This window comes from Amyelois transitella, chromosome 11, assembly GCF_032362555.1.
Source record: "Amyelois transitella isolate CPQ chromosome 11, ilAmyTran1.1, whole genome shotgun sequence".
Lineage (NCBI taxonomy): Eukaryota > Metazoa > Arthropoda > Insecta > Lepidoptera > Pyralidae > Amyelois > Amyelois transitella.
In genome coordinates this window covers 5,186,767-5,207,046 of record NC_083514.1, presented here as the reverse complement: position 1 = coordinate 5,207,046, position 20,280 = coordinate 5,186,767, and the positions used below count along the sequence as shown (strand labels likewise).

Here is a 20,280-nt window from a genome sequence, read left to right as displayed (position 1 = left end):
AAGTTCTCGCAGCTCTTCGAGCGCCTGTTCCTCCGGCGACTGCTCCCATTCGTCGAGCCACGTCCGGAACAATTCGGGTTTCGGCCCGACCACTCAACGACGCTCCAGGTCGCAAGACTTCTCCACAAGATGTCCGAAAGCCACAATAAAAAGGAATGCGTGGCTGCCGTATTCCTTGACATGGAAATGGCCTTCGACAGGGTACGGCACGAGAAGCTGCTGTACAAGCTGTCGGAGGCCAAAGTGCCCCCAAGAATGGTCAGGGTCTTGGCCTCCTTCCTCGCTGATCGCCGAGTCCACGTCGCAGTAGAAGACGCCGTCTCCTCCGTGCGCCCTGTGCGCGCGGGGGGTTCCACAAGGAAGCTGTCTGTCCCCGGCCTGCTACGCCGCGTTCACCGACGGCATCCCTGCCGTCGGCCAGGTGGAGCTAGCGCTGTACGCTGACGATGCGGCGTACTACGCGTCGTCCATACGCCCGCTGTACGCCGCCAAGAGGCTGCAGCCCACACTCGAGGCTCTGCCGGGCTGGCTCTCCAAATGGAGGCTCTCGGTGAACGTCGGCAAAACCCAAGCCATCATGACGGGGACAAGACCCCACCAGCCTCCACTGCGACTGCTCGGCGAATCGGTGCCGTGGCGGCCACACGTCAAATATCTGGGAGTTACCATAGACCGGCGTCTCACGTTCAAGAAGCACGTGGGAGACGTCGTCGTGAAGACCAAGGCAGCCAGGGGAAAGCTCTACGCAGTCCTCTCCTCCAGCCTCCCCCTGAGGACGAAGCTCGGGATCTACCGAACATATGTCAGATCCCGCCTCACGTACGCGGCCCCGGCGTGGTACGCCTACTGCTCTGAGACCAACAGAAGAAGACTCAGAGCCCAGGAGAACCTCAGTCTCAGAGCAGTCGTCGGAGCCCCGCGCTACGTGAGGAACTCGACAATCCTCAGGGACTTGAAGTGGGAGGGCCTAGATGACTTTGTGGCCAGGCTGGCCACGAAGATGTTTGAGAGGGCGGACGCATCATCGCACGTCCACCTGCGCGGCATCGCGCCGCTCCACGCCCGCCCTCCGGACCGTAGCGTGAAGCCCTCACCTCGCTGCCTTGCGGCAGACGTCGTCGCTCAGTGATGACGCCGCCGCCGATGGGAACTCCCAGAAGACAGAAGAAGATGACCCAGGCCGCCACGGCCGCCCCATTGACCTGCCTACAGCCGTAGGCAGCGATGAAACCAATGAAGAGGGTAAAAAGACCCTGACCATTCGCTCCAACTCCTGCACAAGGAGTTTGGGAAGACCCCTCGTCATCGTCGGAGCCGCGGTTCCCCAGGCATCACACCTAGCCTGGCGGAAGATCTTCCCTTTGGTGGCGGTCGAGCCGAATTATCACTCCCGCTACAAATCTTTTGGCACTCGCTTATGAAGTTTATATAATTTAGTCAAAACGAAATGTCGAGGATTCGAAAGAACATAAATACTTTAAAAAAATTAACAATTGCTATTGTTGTGAAAAGGTGGTTATGGATATGAACAGTCGAAGTGGTAATTTTAATTGACGTTAGTGACACACACAAAAATAAAAGCAAACATTATACAAAAAGGTTGTTATAAAAATAGTTCACAACATCCTCCCGCCCTTAAATTAATTTAATCAATTTAACGACGGGACGACAGAGCAAACCTCCTGATGTCTGCACATCAACCACTCTGACCACCCCATCTCTACCGGGATAGGTTTTAGCAACGCGGCCACGCGGCCCTTTCTTCCGTGGTAGATTACCATCTGCTATTATTACAACGTCATCGACGTCAATATATTCATCCTTGTTTCTTTATGAGAGCTGCAATGTAGGTAGTACTTCACGCACCCATCTATTCCAAAAATGGTCCGCTAATTGTAAGGCCTTTGTCTACTCTGAGCGACCCAAATGTATTTTCAGTGAAAGTTGCGGTCGGAAGGCACTCTACGGATGATGTTCCTATTATGCAATGAAAAGGAGTTAAGTTGTCTGATCTTCAGGATCAGTAGATCAGCTTCAGCTAATAAAGTTATCAAAGTTTCTTCTTTGGGAAATCTCTCTTTTACAGTGGCATTTAAAGCAATTTTGACAGTGCGTACTAATCTTTCCCAACATCCTCCAAACGTTGGTGCTGCAGCGGGAATAAAACTCCATTTTATACCATTAGAGGCTGCAAAATCTTGTTATATTCGGTTAGCTCCAACAAAGTCAGTTCTGTTGTCTGAAAAAATAGTATGAGGCACTCCGCGACGTGCTATTAACCTCCTTAAAGCCATTATTGCTGAGTCTGATGATAGGCTGTGAACTATTTCAAGGTGAAGCGCTCTGCATGTAAGACAAGTAAAAAGTGCTATATAGCGTTTTTCATGACGACGTCCTATAGTAACAGTGATGGGTCCAACGTAGTCAATACCAGTGTAAGTAAAAGTTCGCTGATGATGTACGAGCCATTGAAGTGGAAGGTCTCCCATTATTGGGTTTGTAGGGACACAATGTAAGTGTGAATATTATGTGTCAGCGATTTTGTATGAGAGCAACGAATGAATGACGTGTGGTCAGTGGTTATCTCTATTTAGTTTGTGCACTGGTCCTCACATGTATAAGTAGTTAAGTTATTGAAAAATTAATTCATTTAATAAAAGTTAAATTTAATTATATAAAACAATTTATTATTGAAGATCAGTGGCGGTGCTCCCAGGAGATTAGGACAAATCAATCAAATCAAATCAAATCAAATCAAATCAAATCAAACATCTTTATTGTGAAACACAGGTAAAAACAAAAAAAAATATGTCAACAATAAAATTATAGGTATAACTGTGTCCTGCCCATATGGACGTACAATATTTCCTTTATAATATGATTAAAGATCAATTAATTAATAATACAAATCAAAATAAGCACTTGCAAAAATAAAAAGAAACAAAAATCAAAAAATAATAATAATAACAGTATTTAGGTCAAAAGTAGTCAAAATAATTTGGTGTCATTTAAATAATTATCAATACCATAATAACATTCATTTGCCAATAATAATTTAAGTTCTTTTTTAAATGTCAGTAAATTTAATTGTTTAAGATTGTCAGGTAATTTATTAAAAATAATTGGTGCCATGCCCATAACACTTTTGGTCAACAGCGCTGTCTTGAAGCCACCGACTACAAGCTTATGTTGATATTGAGGTCTTAGGAGGACCCTCACACTATAACAAAATAGGCACTCAATAATATTTTAAATTGAACAAGCACATTTAATTTTCACATATTTAGAAGGAGCCTATAAATGGTGAAACCGATTTTCTTTGTGTTTCATTAAAAAAAAATAGTGTGAGAGTTCTTGAGTTTATACTGGAATAGATATTAGTGCGGCAAAGTGTTATTTGCGATAAATAGAGACATTGGTGAAGTGATTTATTGTTGACAATTAAGTGAAAAGTTTTGGACTATTTAATAATGAACAAGGACTTAGGTGCTGGACCCCTGCTACAAGGATCGTCAAAAATGGCACAAGGTACGTCTAATACGGATTTAGCTGCTATTGCTCATCAAGCCCGATTACCAGATTTTTGGGCCAAATGCCACGTTTATGGTTCGCGCAGATTGAAAGTATACTTTGGCCTCAAATGCAAAGTGATGGAGCCAAATTTGATGTAGTGGTAGTAAAATTGAATTGAGATACATTGCAAAACGTTAGTGAAACTAATAAATTTAAGGCCATTAAAGAACGTTTATTACAAGTTTATGAAGAAAGTGCGGAACGTCAATTTCAAAAATTAGTTGGCGAGATGGAATTGGAAATGCAAAACCTTCTCAATTATTGGGGCGTATTCGGGAATTAGGAGAAAAAGCACAAGTTCCGACCATGCATTGCATAATTTATGGATTGTTCGTCTGCCATCATCCGTGAGAGCTGTACTCACAGTAAGTCAGGATCAAACATTAGATAATTTAGTTAGCTTAATAGCAATCTTAGGATTGCTGACAAGATAATGGAAAGTTACGCAGTTCTGATATTGCAGAAATCAACCCAGGGAGTACCCAGTTTCCTGTAAATGATCTTTTGACTCAGATGCATAAATTACACCTGGAAGTAGCATCCTTGCGTCAAGAGGTGAATCAACATCGCCGATCATATCGAGGAAGACAAAATTTTAGAAACAGATCGAAGGTTCAACAGCTTCAGAGTTTTGTTAGAATCCACGTGTTGCATTTATGGTCACAAACACTAACACAGACGCTTATTTATAATTTTTACAATTTTTTTTTTTAATTCTTTGCTTACTTACAATTTTTTTCTCGCGGAGCGCTCCGGAACACGTCCGCACTCGACGGGTGCTCGAAGCAGAGTCGTTCTCAGCATGTTAGAATAGGGCCACTACATCTCTTACGAATAAATGTCATGAGGCGACTAAGGGATGGGCTAATAAACTTGGGATTCTTTTAGGCGATGGGATAGCAAGCATACGCTATTCGTCTTATTAGGCATTAGCTGTGCCTGCGACTTCGTTCGCGTGGAATAGGATTTTTGGGCATCATTGAAGCCCTAATGGCTGGAAGGATGAATAATTTTCCCCGTTTTTTTTCACATTTTCCATTATTTCTTTGCTCCTTATAGTTGCAGCGTGATTTTATATAGCCTAAAGCCTTCCTCGATAAATGGTCTATTCAACGCAAGAAGAATTTTTTAATTCGAACCAGTAGTCCCTGAAATTAGCGCGTTCAAACAAACAAACTCTTCAGCTTAATAATATTGGTATAGATGTGACGGATGTGGCAAGTAATAAGTAGTGGACTCATTAGTTTTTACCAGCGAGTTTGCACACAAGATTTAGTTATTATTTTTAATGATTTCTTATGTTTTCAAATTTTTATTGCGAATTTTTTTAAAGTAGAAAAATTAATAAAACAAACGAACGACGACATAAGTTGAAATGTGACGAACCATCATATATAAAAGCCCGCCCCACACTCTCGCGTGAAGTCGAGCAATCCACAAGAAGTCTGAGTGTGGATCCGATTCACATATTCTTCTTGCCTTCTCGTTGCGTTCTCAATTTTTGTCGGTTTGTTGGCGCGATATAAACAGAGAGCGAGAACAGACGAGAAGATTGTTGGCCCTACACTCGTGCGAAGCTGTTGGGTGTGTGGCTACCAACATACTTACCAACAAGCTTACCTTACCCAATGACGAGCACAATCATTACCTTCATAACATTTACCATTAAAATACCAAATTTACCTGGATATAACAGATATAATACATATATATATATATATATATAAGAGATGAATAAAACAAATAGCAAGCACTTTAATATCATGCCGACTTCGTTGCCCAGAAACCAGAAGAAGCTAGTTCTGAAAAGAACTGTTTGTGAGCGCGTGCACATTGACATGCCACACATCGTGCATCAGCAGTTCTTCCAGGCAGCATCAGCATCTTCACACGCCAATTCTCCACACTGCATTATTGTCCATCGGATCTCCGTCCGAAACAACACAACTCAAGAGTTCGACGCACACACTGCACTTCGCGAGAGCTTCACGAGCGCGACCTCACGCCGCAAGTTCAAATTAACACTGAGGCGGGGAGCAAGCAGCAAGACAGTTTTATACGCAAGTTTCACCCAACAAACATCGCGTGTACATCGCACGTAGCGCCCTCGGCGCGCCTGCGGCCGCACCGGGCGTCACAGAAACTCAAGCTCGACACGTGTAGCGAAAACGGGACGGAGCTATCCAGCCAGACTCAGGAGACAGCAATGCAAAATTCTCAGAAATCTATGCAAATTCATTTTATTATCCTTAAAAACTTTTCGATAGATTTCTACTTGTAAATACAATCACACTATTGGCTATAATTCGATATTTCTGATTTGTTAAAAATAACTTCTCTTTATCATTTGTTATAATTTTTATTAATTGGTATTTTTGATTTGTCCTTGCCTTTTTCATTGTAAATAGTTTTATATAAATATGTCCAACTTTTGTAAATAAATCATTCCATTCTCACCTTCTGAAACGGAGTATTACTTAACTACCTACAAATCCTGGAGAATATCTCTCTCTCCAAAGGTGGTTAATTTACGTTATTACCTATGCTATTTTTACCAAGTATGATTGACGTAATAATTTATGAATGAGATTTATCTTTCTTTTAAACGTTCGCGTTGCGTTGTGGCGACATCTATACACCACAAGTCTTATTTGAATCTCAATTCCATTATTTTCTATACAGCGGAACATAAACGTTCAGTTTTTTTTTTAATTGTTGAATCTACCTACCCTACAAGTGATATAGACGTGATAATATGTAATATTTTCCAGTCGAACCAGTACTTATAGAACATAAGTTTAAGACTTTAAAAATAAAATGAAAATCCAATCGTGATGTCATAACCAATGCCGTGTGGTTGCCGGCACTTTAGAATAGGACCACTCCTATTTCCGAGAGATGTGTAAAGCGAGGGCTAGCAAGGTATAGGTTGCACAATGCATTGAAACGAATAAGTACCTATGTAAATACGTTAGTGGAAATATCTATTGACGACCTAAGAAACAAAAAAATCCGCAATAATAAACTTGTCGAGAACTATACTGCTTCTCAGTTGTGAGTTAGGATCCAAAGAACTTCTCGCCGAGAATCTCAGAATTCTTGAAATTTGGGTACCATTCATTTTTATTGTTTGGAAACTTTTGGAATAAATATTTTTTCAGGGCGCTACACATTTCCCCAGGAATCTCGGCGAGAATGGATTGTTTTCTCTTTCTATCTCATGGTGACTAGCATAAAATAAAAACAACTTATAACACATACCTACATTGGTACTTAACTAGTAAACGTAGTAGGTAAACTAAACACAGATTTAATTAAAGTACTGTACTGCCCCCTCTTTGGGTAGGTAGGTATTTAAACATTTATTTAATAAAGTTATTTATCTGTGTTACTTAAAATATAAATTTGTTTTACTACACCAAGCGAATATCAATCGATCAAAATTCAACCTTTGGATTTTGTTTATCTAGTAGGTATTTGATTAAATGTGTGAAATGACATACAATTTTTGAACATGATACCTACCTATCTGTAAAGGTAAATAAGGGTAGCTTGTTACTGTTTTTGAGTTTTTTCGTACTTGATACCAAACTTACAGCAATGCTTCGTTCCAAAATTCTCGCAATGAGGAGGGTCAATCCTACAATAATGAGTGTGAGCGCCAATGCCAAATTCACCCATACTAGTAAAAGCAGATTAAATGGAAAAGTAGCTATAGTTACCGCATCAACAGATGGGTAAGTTATTTTACCTATTAGTTAAGTATTCTTGAAGCAATGCTTTCCCTTTTTAACCCTGCTTTGCTGTATTTTCCAAGGATATTGGAAAGATCTTTCATCTAGAATGCTCATGCAATTTGCACAAACTATTTCGTTTAATATGTACTTTTTCTGCACATACAATTTAAATTTACCTAACACTTACATAAATATAATTTTCATTTAGCATTGGGTATGCCATAGCCAAAAGACTTGGCGATGAAGGAGCTTCAGTGATTGTGAGCAGCAGGAAAGAAGTTAATGTCAAGAAAGCTGTGGAAACTCTACGCAGTGATGGCATCCAAGTGGAGGGGGTGGTGTGCCATGTGGGGAATGCTGAACAGCGGAAGAAATTATTTGATGCTGTAAGATTACTATTTACACAAAGTATTAGCAAAAAATGTCAAATAAAAGGTGGAGGCTTATGACATATTCATGGTCAGCATATTTATTTGCATAAAAATACACTAGGTTTACAAAAATTATTGTGATTAAGTAATATTTTATTGATCTGCAGGCAGTCAACAAGTTTGGTGGACTTGACATACTTGTTTCAAATGCAGCTGTTAACCCTTCAGTTTCACCTGTCTTAGAGGTAAATAAATAGTACTATACTATTTACTATTTATAAATAATATTGGTGTTAAACATGAATATAACATACATACCTTTATATCAGACATTTTGAATCATGATTCTGATCTGTGATGACTGAGCGACTGCAAACCAGCTTCTGCTCAGTCTACACAGTAAACAGTAAATAGTATAATGCAATGTGGAAGTTTAAAATCAGAAAAAGCATTATTACACATATTTGAATTTATTATAAATATTTGATGGCATGGGTTCCAACTTGCCATCAATCTTTATTTATGTAGCTTACTTAAAGATAGAATATATTTCAGCTTGTAAACCTCTTGCTTGATGTATGACTCCTACAATTTTGTTTGTTAATTCTTGTGGTCTATTCTGGTCCCGTAAAGAAATTTCAAATAACTCTTATTGCATTATGTGGAAATGTTGATAATCTTTTTTAATTATCTATTTCCAGACTGGTGAAGATGCTTGGGATAAGATTTTTGAAATAAATGTGAAATGCTCATGGCTACTGGCCAAGGAAGCATATCCAGAATTGATCAAAAGAGGAGGGGGAAGTATTGTGTTCATATCATCAATTGCTGGATATCAGCCAATGAATGTTTGTATGCTATAAATTTTTCAATGATAATGTATTTTAATGATAGTACTCTTAGGATAAATGATTTATTTGATCCATTAAAGGACCTAGTATTTTAAATCCTTTAATAATTATTTCTTTCAGCCTTTAGGAGCATACAGCGTCAGCAAGACTGCACTTTTAGGGTTGACAAAGGCAATATCATTTGAAACAGTACACGATAATATAAGAGTCAATTGTGTCGCCCCTGGCATCGTGGAAACCAAATTTGCTTCAGCTGTAAGTTATTCTGGGGCCCAATTCTCTTATTTAACTTTAACGAGCCGGGTTGAGTAGATTACGTTTCATCTCAATTTTTGTATAAAACGACAATTACAATTGTAATTTTATTGGCGTCGTCGCAATATGAATCTTATTAGGAATAAGAATATAGCCATTAGCTATATTTTGCTAATGCGTTTTGTGAATATGCTATTATATTAACCTACTATTTATAAAGCGCTAATAATATAACATAGTTGAGACTGCTATGTTTAATATAAAAATTTCGTCGAGTGTTAGTTGCAAAATCGTTCGTACGGATGGTTTGCTGATTAATCACTTTCAAATAAAGATGGTTCTTTGTGTGGCCTGTATGAATGTAACTATGTCCGCGATTTCCCGCGTTTCGTTTAGAATTTCGTTGTAGTGACTTTTACACAATTTTATTTTAGAATGTTATGTCATCAATTAATTATCCATAAGTCAAATACCCATTGGAATCGTATTTCCGGTATACTTAATGTGACCATTTTTTTTTGCGTCACAGCGGGACGCTTACGGAATTTTGTACATAAGTAAATAAAAAAATATATACTATATACTTAATATATAAGTTAATTATAAATAATTATCTATAGATATAATAATACAGTAAAAAATATTTTGTCTGTAGGTACATTTAGTATTTTTGACTGACTGTTCTCGTCACTGAGATTTGAGTGCAATGTTGATATAAATAAGTATAAAAATTTGGTTTGTTTGCAAAAGTGGGACATTTTTGCTCTCGCCGGGGACAGCGGGACAATCCCGCCGAAAGCGGGACGTATGGTCACTTTAGGTATACTTGGTTTTGTTTCATTTGTATAGTTGTTTTGGCAGCCTATTGAAAAATATAAAATTGTACGAATTTGCATTCGATTTTGCATGAAAACAGAATTCCGATTTGGTAAGTACCTACTATGTTCATCATCCTTGTTGAGTTGGTTCTGGCTGTGGAGAGGATGAATGAAAACAGGTTGACTAAGCAGATATACATGGAGGGTGTGGAGGGAAAGGTCGGAGTGGGAAGACCTAGACGAACGTATCTTGATCAAATTAAGGACGTCCTGGTAAAGGGTCAGGTCAAAAGAACCCGAAACCGTCGAGCTTGCATGAAGATAGTTATGAATGTGGATGAAGCGAAGGAAATATGCAGAGATCGTGGCAAGTGGAAAGAGGTAGTCTCTGCCTTCCCCTCCGGGAAAGAGGCGTGATTTTATGTATGTATGTATGTTAAAATATATTTTTTTTAATTTCATTTAAAATTCCCCACCAAAACGCGGATACCTGTCAAACGTCTGCTGTGACGTCACGTGTTGCCATACATTGTCGAGGTTGTATGTAATGAATAGTTATTTCGTAGTTATGTTATCATAATATGGAGTCTACATTTTATAAATGTTGTGCGGTGTTGTAGTGTGAAAGTACAACTATTAAAACACCTGAAAAACTGCTTATTCACGTTCCACGTACAAAAACGATGCGGAAAATGAGGCTTCAATTAGCCCGTCGGGGTCCGGCACTTCTATCACAAAGTAAAATATATTTCTGTGAGGATTTTTTTATGTAAGTTTAACTGTGCAAAATTTTGCATCTCGACGAAGTTGGACATACCGCACAGCATCGTCTCCATATGACTGCCTCGAGGAACTAAAAAGAAATGAAACAATTTGTTAAAAAGATAAAAAATAACCTCAAAATCATATTATTTTATTTTTACCTTATAATATACCTTTTCGAGTTTAAAAATACCTACTATTATAATGTATCATGGGTACATAATTCAAATTTAAAGTAAGGCGTAAGGCAATCAATTCTTGGCAAATTTGAACTATCTGCTTTAATAAATCCACATTAAATTATGGAAAAACTTAAATATTTATTCAAAAACATAATCGAGCAAATTTCGAAGAAGTTGCACGGAAATCACAGTAATAGTATGATCCAAATATCAACAAACACCAAAGTAACATTCTTGTTTAACAACACGTGACGTCACGCACGCATTTTGATTGGTGTTCATTGTCACGTGACTTGACGGTGAAATATTTAATTACATTTTATTAAATAAAAAATAATACATACCTTGTTTATTGAGGAAAATATTGTGTACCTTTTCGTGGTAAAATTTTATACTTATTTGAGTACAGTCCATCCGAATTTTAATCACTGGACCAATTTTGGAGTCCTCTCCATCCTGGCTGTGTACCTGTTGACAATGATTGGTTTAGTTTTTACACAAAGCGTCTCCCATATTCCATCTAACCTCCACAAACTTCACTGGAGAACCTAACTTATGTCGGAACATGGCTAATGCTGCACAACTTAGGTGAATGTGATGTGACATCCATGAGTAATTCCAAACTGATATAGACCACAACTTATAGAAGTATGTATATTTATTTGACGTCAACCAAGTTGTTAAACCATACGACAATTATTAAGCGATATGGAGGTATCCTATAATAATGAATAAAAATTTTGAATTTTTGAATTATGGTCGGTGTGAAATTTTGTGAAAGGATATGGAGTAGTATTTGACTTCACATTTCTAGAAGTTAACTACTAAGTAAAGAACCCAGCAACAGGTAAACATAAAATCACTTCCGAAACCACTGAACAGATTTAACAAAAATAAATTGGAATGGATATTTATAAATGGCCATCACAAACAAAGCCTCGAGAAAAACTATGAGGATAAAAAATATCTTTAAACTTTATCTAATTCCAGATTACCAACTCTGAAGCGGGGAAAGAAAAATCTTTATCGATTGTTCCTATGCAAAGGTTTGGAAAACCTGCTGAGATCGCCAGCGCCGTCGCTTTCTTGTCGTCGGACGATGCAAGTTACATTACTGGCGAGACGATAGTTGTTGCTGGAGGTGCATATGCACATTTGTAACTTAATTTTGAACTAGAGGCAAAATCTTGGAAGCTGAAAAAAAATACATATATTTTTATTTACGAGGGTAGATCCAAAAGTTATAAGCCCGACAAAGAAAATGAAAGAAAAGTGGGCCTAATTTTATTTTTAATTTTCGATATAGTCTCCATCTAGCTCAACACACTTCTTCCACCTGACCTGCAACTTGTTTATTCACTCGAAAAAAAAAGATGCCGGAAGGTCAGCGAAATAGTCGTTTACTGCGACTATTACCTCATCTTTTTCATAAATGATAATCCGAGGGGGGCTAAATCCGGCGAATAAGGTAGGTGGGGCAGCAATTCGTAGCCACAATCATGGATTACAGACATTGTTTCAACCGAAGTGTGAACACGTGCATTGTCTTGATGAAACAAAACTTTCTTACGCAACATTCCCGACCTTTTTTCTTTTATTTCTTCCCGGAAAAGGTCTTTCTTGTCGTTGCTTTGAAGCAGTGAACAAATCTGATTTACTTAAAGCTAACTGAATAATTATTGAAATATTTATTTCGGTACTATTTTAGAACGACTGACGAACAAAACATATGAATAGTTTGTTTTATAGTCTATTTATATTCTATCTACATATTTTTTCCTATTATATTACACTCTTATTCTGTAACACATATATATTATAAACTAGCGGCCCGCCCCGGCTTCGCACGGGTGGACATATTTTTGTGTTTTATATTTTGAAATAAACAAAGAGTAAACATTTCTCTCAGGCGATAATATTTATTTTTACAATTATGTACTATATTTATATGATTCTTCAGTACGACGTACTTTTTCTATTCTCGCTTGGGAACTATGTCTAGATAGTAGCAATCTTCTTTTTCTAGGCATATTAGCTAATTAACTATACCTACTGATAAATAAAAATAAAATACGGTTTGGATATGTTGGCAGTGAAAAGTAAAACACGTACGGAAAAGGTTGATCAACAGAATATAGGTATTTTATATGAGAGTGAAGTAAAATTTATTAGCAATTATTATGTGAATACTCACAAATAAAAATAAAATACCCTTGGGATAGGTTTATCAGTAGGACGTTAAAACTAAAACAAATTTATAAGCACTTCTAAGTCAAATAGCTTCAAAATTTTAATTTTGGTGGCGTAGTACGCTGCGTAAGGAACTGACCACACGGCTTAGGTTACCGAGACACCGCGTAAGTACCTATGCGGCAAGCGCGTTCGCGTGACGCGTGACGCGTACTTAAAATAATTTGGAGTGCGTGTTTTTAATTTCACGATATTTCAGAATCTTTTTATCCAATAAATGAGCTGTAAAGGACAAAGTTTGTCTCCGTAAAATTATCTTGATGATAAAATAACTTTCAATCATAAGGATTAATATGCTTGTGTAATAATAATTCTCAAAACGCACCTTTGAATTGACATTATTTTTTTACGCACAAAATACCTTGTAGTTACTAAATTATAGAAGTTAGATATATCATGTCGCGGACTTTTTTATAGATCTGCAAAAAATCTATATTTTTGTAATACATTGTATGTCTGTATAATCAACAGTGGATCCAGCGCACGCACGGAAAGATTTTCGGTAGCGCTTTTTTTCCCGGATTACTTTATGAATGTTGAATAATCTACCTGAAAACTAATTGATTTCAAAACAAATTTATGCCTATGTTACTTTTGAAGGTCTATTCTATATCTGTGCCAAATTTTATCAAAATCGGACCAGTAGTTTTTGAGTTTATTCCACACAAACATACAAAAATACAAATCTTTCCTCTTTATTATTAGTGTGGATGTGGATAAATTTTGAATCCTTCCGCTTGATTTATTTAACCTTCGCAAGTGTTACTGATCGGGAATACAAAGTGCCATTGTGTAACAGTGTTACTCATGGGGAAAACGATAGTTGCAATGTGTACCACTCCTACAAAAATTTATATTGTGCAGTATCGGAATGAAACTGCGCACAATAAATCAATGACACATACTAACAAATGACGGTAGATTTAAAAAGATGTCATAGCTCCATGCAGGTTAGGCCACGAACTTTTGGATCCACCTTCGTACACACGTCATATAGTTACGTATACCTTGCGGGCTAGACAGAGCCAACAGTCTTGAAAAGAGTGATAGGCCACGTTCAGCTATTTGGCAACCATTTACAAGTTGTGTAACTGACTTACTTAAAGTAATTACAATAAATATCATATTGTAAATATATTATAAAGCAATATTGATATTTTTTATTTACAAATAAAAACATAATGATTGATTGACTTAAACTTCCCACGTCTGTATGTATGCTTATATCTATAAAATTACACAATGGATTTTGGATGGGTGGGTGATATGACGTATTTAGGATTGTGGATTTTGATACTTTTATTTTTTTCGTACTTTCTGAAAAATGAACCGATATTTTTCTTTTAACGTTTTAAATAGTCCTTTAGATAAGTACACTTAACAGTTAAATTTATTCAGTTGAATTAAAAGTCACCCTGTATATGCCGAAATTCTCACGGCAGCGGAGACCCAGGGCACATACAGTTGATAAGTTTGTTAAGACGTCTTTTCCATAATTCGAATGATTATAATGGTTCTGCATCAGGTGTTCCAGATCTTCGATTTTTATACGCTAACAGAAAATTCTCATCAGGCTGAACAACTTTTGTAAAGACGTCTTTTCGATATTTCCTATAGTTTAGTTGAGCTGTTATGGTTCGACATCAGCTATTTCTGATACCCTGATATGTTAGCCAGGCATAAGAGCTATAAGTATAACAAAAAAGTTTCATTCAAATCCCTTCAGTAGTTCCGGAGATTAGCGTGTACGAACAAACAAGCAGGCTTTTTTTAAATTAATGCTCGGTTTCTATTTCTTTATCGTAATAGTTAATTTTATTTTATTTGTTTCAAAATACACTCAATGTACAGACAAAATTTGTTAACTGTTTTATAATATGTATTGATTCTTATCAACAGTACCTATGAATTTCATTCATGTTTACAACAACATTGAGTTATTGAAATAAAGATATGTCATTTACCAAACAGGTAAAATCACGTTTGTTGTTTTTATTTTAACTCATTTCTCTTACTATAAATGTTTTTTTAAATTATTATAAATTACTATAATTTTATCTTTTAATTTGAAACCATGTGAAATAAAACACCTAGGTAATTTTTTATTTAAAAAAATCTTATAGGTAATTTTTTTGAAATAAATATTTTACGTAGGTACATACATACACGGCTAGGCTTACGATTTTATTATGTGTATGAGTATGATACAATGTTGTGGATAATAAAATCTAATTAGTTAGTTTTAATATACTTTAACGTTAGTTTTTGTTTTTATACCTATATAACTACCTAAGATATTTTTACCGATTTGTATTTTAAATTTATAAATATTTCAATGAAATCTCAATAGATTTTTTTTTAAATTTTTGTCACTTAAAAACAAGTCAATGTGTGCGTGCGTTTTTCAATTTCATTTAGCTGCTGTAAGCTTAAACGCGTAATTGTGTACAAACATTCATAGAGGTCACTCATACAGGTCAAACTGAGAACCACCTTTTTTTGAACGCGGTTATACAGCACACCGTCCGTACGAACGATTTCGCAACTAACACTTGACGAAATTTTAATATGAAACATAGCAAGTTGTATTATGTATATTAAATCAAACATTTGATATAATAAAACTTATTAAATATTAGGCTAAAAATTAATAGTAGGTACAACCATTTATAAAATATAGCCGTTATGAATACTTTTAGTAATAATAATTGGTATTGTCATTATCGTTCAACAGGGTTATCGTTATAATAAATACCGTTATGCTGGGTAACGATATTTTTGGCTTCATTAACCGTTATATAACGTTACCAGTAAAATAAGAACAAAGGGTAAGAGGTTGTAAAGACTGTTTAACATTTTTTTTGTATTTACCTATAAATTCATATAACGTTACTGATTTTTTAATGATGGATTCGCCGTGAACAATTCTAATCGTGTCGCGCCTTTGTTCTCACTAGTTCGATTCAGTAGTTCGATCGTCGAACTAGTGAGAATTTTTTTTCTCATTTGTTCGACCGTCGAACTAGTGAGAATGTTTGTTCTCACTAGTTCGATCCGTTAACTTATTATTATTATTAATCGAGAAGCAAGAACATTAAGTACCGATATAATAGATATTGGTCACAAATACATACATTGTATAGGTAATTATAAAATGAAAATCTTTTAGGTATATTTTGTAGGTATAATTATTATTTAAGTATTATTATAATATAGTAAACGTCAAAATTCGACTGCAAGTAAATTAATAGTAAACAATACAAACAGTTTAAATACATAATACAAATCATTGTCATATCACCCGGAAGTCGTCCACTGGTATATTTCCTTAAATGCATCTATGCCTATAGCACTTAGGTATGTGCATAATAAGTTTAGTATTATAAATATTTAACTAAATGCCCCACCCCAGAAAGAGTGTGGTCATAGTTCTGTTGTCTTATTTTGAGGGTACATGATTTTTGTTATATTTTGAGGGTAGATGTTTCGCAAAATGGTAGTATTACGCTGTTCAGCTCTGCAGTAGCAATGTTTATTTCGTGGTGCCTGTTTATTTTACTGTTTATATTTTCGGAATAATGTCTAAAGAAGTGAAATTATTAAAAAGCGGTCGTGGAAGGATTCTGCAATTAGAAGGACATCAATATTATTCTATGCGTAAATACAAAAATGGCCACAGCATTTGGCGGTGTAAAAATTATAAAAGTTTAAAATGTACCGGTTCCGTCACAATGAATATGGTAAGTCTTGGTTATTTTATATGTACATAATGATAATTGTTGTACGTATATTTACATATTATAGGTGTTGTATGTGTATTTTTATTTGTAATAGTTTTAATGTACAAGCAAAATAATTCATGAATTCCTATATTTTTTAAACATTGCTTTTGTTTAAGGACTTCACTAATAATTTACAATCAAAACCCCACTGCGGTCAATGTAATCCAGATGAAACACGAAATACAGTCAATGTTATTTTAAATAATGCTTGCGAAGAAGCAGCTACGGGAAGAGAACCAGCTCCTAGGGTCTACAACAGAGCTTTAATTACATTAAAAAATCAAGGCCTGCATTTAGCTTCTAAGAGTGTACCTGAATTTTGTGAAATGAAGTCACGCATTTACAGAAGGAGAAATAAGTTAGCACACGTAAAAAAAATAAATGCAAAGACTGTTGAGGAAGTCGAAGTTCCTAGTACTTTTTCAGATTTCTTACTCGCTGATTACAGTCATAAAAAAATGAGAATATTAGTGTTTTGTTCAAATGATGCCCGAGAAATTATAAAAAAAATTAAACACATCTTTATGGATGGGACCTTTAAATCATGTCCGACACCTTTTCAGCAACTTTTTACAATTCACGGAGACATCGGCAGTGATACAAATAACACGAATGTCATCCCTTTGGTGTACGCTTTCATGAGTCACAGGACCAAAAAAGCTTACTCACTTTTATTTGATTTAATTGGGTCCCAAATTCCAGAGTGGAAGCCTGCTAAAGTCACGATAGATTTCGAAGAAGGCACAATGAAAGCGTTGAAAACATTGAATGTTACAGTCAAAGGTTGCTACTACCATTACGTGAACAGCTTGTGGCGCAAAGCAAAAACCCTGGGTTTAACTAAAGACAAACGCAACAGAAGAATAATTTCATTATGCGCCAACTTGGCATTGCTTCCAGAAAATGAAATTGTTTCAGGATGGGCGTATATTCAAAACGAAATGAAGAAGAATTGCGAATCTATAATTAAGTTTAAAGATTATTTCGATAAATACTGGATGAAGGGTGATTATCATAGAATTTGGTCGGTTTATGGCGAACGCCACCGAACAAATAATGCAATAGAAGGATGGCACCATAAAATAAATAACCTTGTAACGAAAGGGCATGTAAACCTATTGCAAATATTACATATTTTACGGGACGATTCCTTATTGTCTTCATATCAAAATGACATTCTTCAGAGACCTTCAACATCAAACAAACGTTGTAAAAGGAGAAAAACTGATTTATTCAATGACGATTACATTATTGATGCTCAAATGCAATTAATATGCGGAGAAATTGGTGTAGGGCACTTTTTAGAAAAGATGCGATAATTATAGTTACATTGAGATTCAATGTGACAAAATAATTGAGTATTTGATTATTACATTATTTTTTTGATTTCGTAACCAATGTACCTAATATAATGTTCAATATACATATATCCTTTGGTGGAATACACAAATTCAAAGTTTTTTCGCTCTCTGCTTATTGAGATAAGTAAGACAGAGAAAAATATATTTAATCATGTATATTTTATCAAAGTTATGTTTATGAATGTTATGTCTATACCTATACCTAATTTTGTACATTTGTAATTTTGAAGCATTTTTGGCATTTTTTTAGTTTCTTTTTAGTTTCTGATTAAGCTTGTTGAGACAAGCAAGACAGAAAAATATTTTTCATCTACGTATTTGGCCAAAGACAATACCTATAGTTGTTCCTAAATATTATGTTTACAATAAATAATCTAATTATGCAACATTGTGATTTTGACGTTTACTATATTATAATAATACTTAAATAATAATTATACCTACAAAATATACCTAAAAGATTTTCATTTTATAATTACCTATACAATGTATGTATTTGTGACCAATATCTATTATATCGGTACTTAATGTTCTTGCTTCTCGATTAATAATAATAATAAGTTAACGGATCGAACTAGTGAGAACAAACATTCTCACTAGTTCGACGGTCGAACAAATGAGAAAAAAAATTCTCACTAGTTCGATGATCGAACTACTGAATCGAACTAGTGAGAACAAATCGTGTCGCGTATTGTACAGTTGCGTTGTGATTGTGACAGACAAACTTCGGTTACCTATCTTTTATAAAACAAAACAGATATTCACTTCACATAACGTTAACGATATTCATATCGGTAATTGGTAACATTATATATAAAGTTAAATGGTATCGCTATTCTTAAAGTTTTTAGGTACCTAACAATATATAACGTAATTTAATATCGTTGTATAACGTTATAAGATTAAATTATATATATAAATCACGCCTATGACGGTGACCCCGTTATAGGCGTACATACATACATACATACATATGAACACGTCTTTATCCCTTACGGGGTAGACCGAGCCAACAGTCTTGAGAAGACTGATAGGCCACGTTCAGCTGTTTAATGATAGAATTGAGATTCAAATAGTGACGGGTTGCTAGCCCATCGCCTAAAAGAAGAATCCCAAGTTTATAAGCCTATCCCTTAGTCGCCTTTTACGACATCCATGGGAACGAGATGGAGTGGTCCTATTCTTTTTTGTATTGGTGCCGGGAACCACATAGCACGGCGGTTATAGGCGTGATATCCGTAATTTAATTATTTTTTGAAAATTACATTATTTATTGTTACTTTTAGTGTTAATTGGTAACGTTAACAAGGTCTGCCTTAATCGTCTCTAGCCTAGCGTTGCCGAAACATTGATCCTTTTACTAGGTACCTACTAATCAAATCTCTATTTAGTTTGTGGTAGGGGTGTACATTTATCTTCTTCTTTATATATAAAAATGAATCGCTAAATGTGTTGGTAAGCGCATAACTCAAGAACGCCTGGACCAATGTGGCCAAATCTTTTTTTTAATATTTGTCGAAGCTCAAGGATGGTTTTTACGACGAAAAAATACCAAATAATTGCCTGAAAAACCTTAAAAACAGTCCTTTTCTTTATCCCATACAAAAGTTTTCTAACTAATACGTACAGTCAATTTGAGCTTTATTGCTAATGTATAAAGTTCACTGTTGTCTAAGCAAAGTAGATCTAATAGATAGGAACAAAAAACTGTCATATTACAAATCTTTTTGACAGAACGAAGTCTGTCGGGTCCGCTAGTATTCGATAGAAAACATCGGTTCCCAGCACAGATATTTATCGATATATCACTAGAAACCATCGTCACTTCTTCAATATCGAAAACTTTCCACTAAGGTTTTATATTACATTTTTTCAGTAAAATGCTCAAAGTTTGTGGTCGTTGGTTTCGTATGTGTGAATGTAGAATCAGAGACCAGAGTAACATAGCTAAACTAGTAATTTTCTATGAGTGCTACTTGAACGGAATTGTAGTGGTGAGATGACTGAGATGAGTTATGCCTATACGACAAATTAATAGAAATATTTTATTACTTACCAGAAAACTTCAAAACAATAAAAGAAAAAGACATACTTAGTTCTAGCTAATCTACCGGCAAAACTAACTTTCACTTTACCTATTAAAGACCAATTATCTTTGGACAAACTGCAAAAATATAAGTTTAATTATCCTTTCATTCTATTTCTCTGTTGACTAACTATTTGAGCCCCATTTGGAAATAAATGTTTGGATGTTAAGTCGACAATAGTTAAATATTTGAAGGCAATCTTAAAAAGCTTACGATATTTAATTTTTAGATCTTGTCAAATCTCTAAAGGA

General features: G+C 35.7%; 1 protein-coding gene across 3 annotated transcripts; it reads left to right on the top strand.

Annotated features, from left to right (window-relative positions):
• Positions 1 to 6,476: 6,476 nt before the first annotated feature.
• LOC106135152 (dehydrogenase/reductase SDR family member 4) lies at positions 6,477 to 14,779 on the top strand. 3 transcript variants are annotated; one of them, XM_013335374.2, is made up of 7 exons: positions 6,477 to 6,495; positions 7,172 to 7,310; positions 7,519 to 7,696; positions 7,849 to 7,926; positions 8,383 to 8,529; positions 8,653 to 8,787; positions 11,540 to 14,779. In XM_013335374.2, exons 2-7 carry the CDS (start codon positions 7,174 to 7,176, stop codon positions 11,708 to 11,710), a joined length of 846 nt encoding a protein of 281 aa, XP_013190828.1. In that variant the 5' UTR covers positions 6,477 to 6,495; positions 7,172 to 7,173; the 3' UTR covers positions 11,711 to 14,779. The 3 variants fall into 3 exon arrangements, with proteins under 3 accessions (XP_013190828.1, XP_013190826.1, XP_013190827.1); XM_013335372.2 differs by lacking the exon at positions 6,477 to 6,495 and adding an exon at positions 6,767 to 6,919; XM_013335373.2 differs by lacking the exon at positions 6,477 to 6,495 and adding an exon at positions 6,901 to 7,042.
• The last annotated feature ends 5,501 nt before the right edge of the window (positions 14,780 to 20,280 follow it).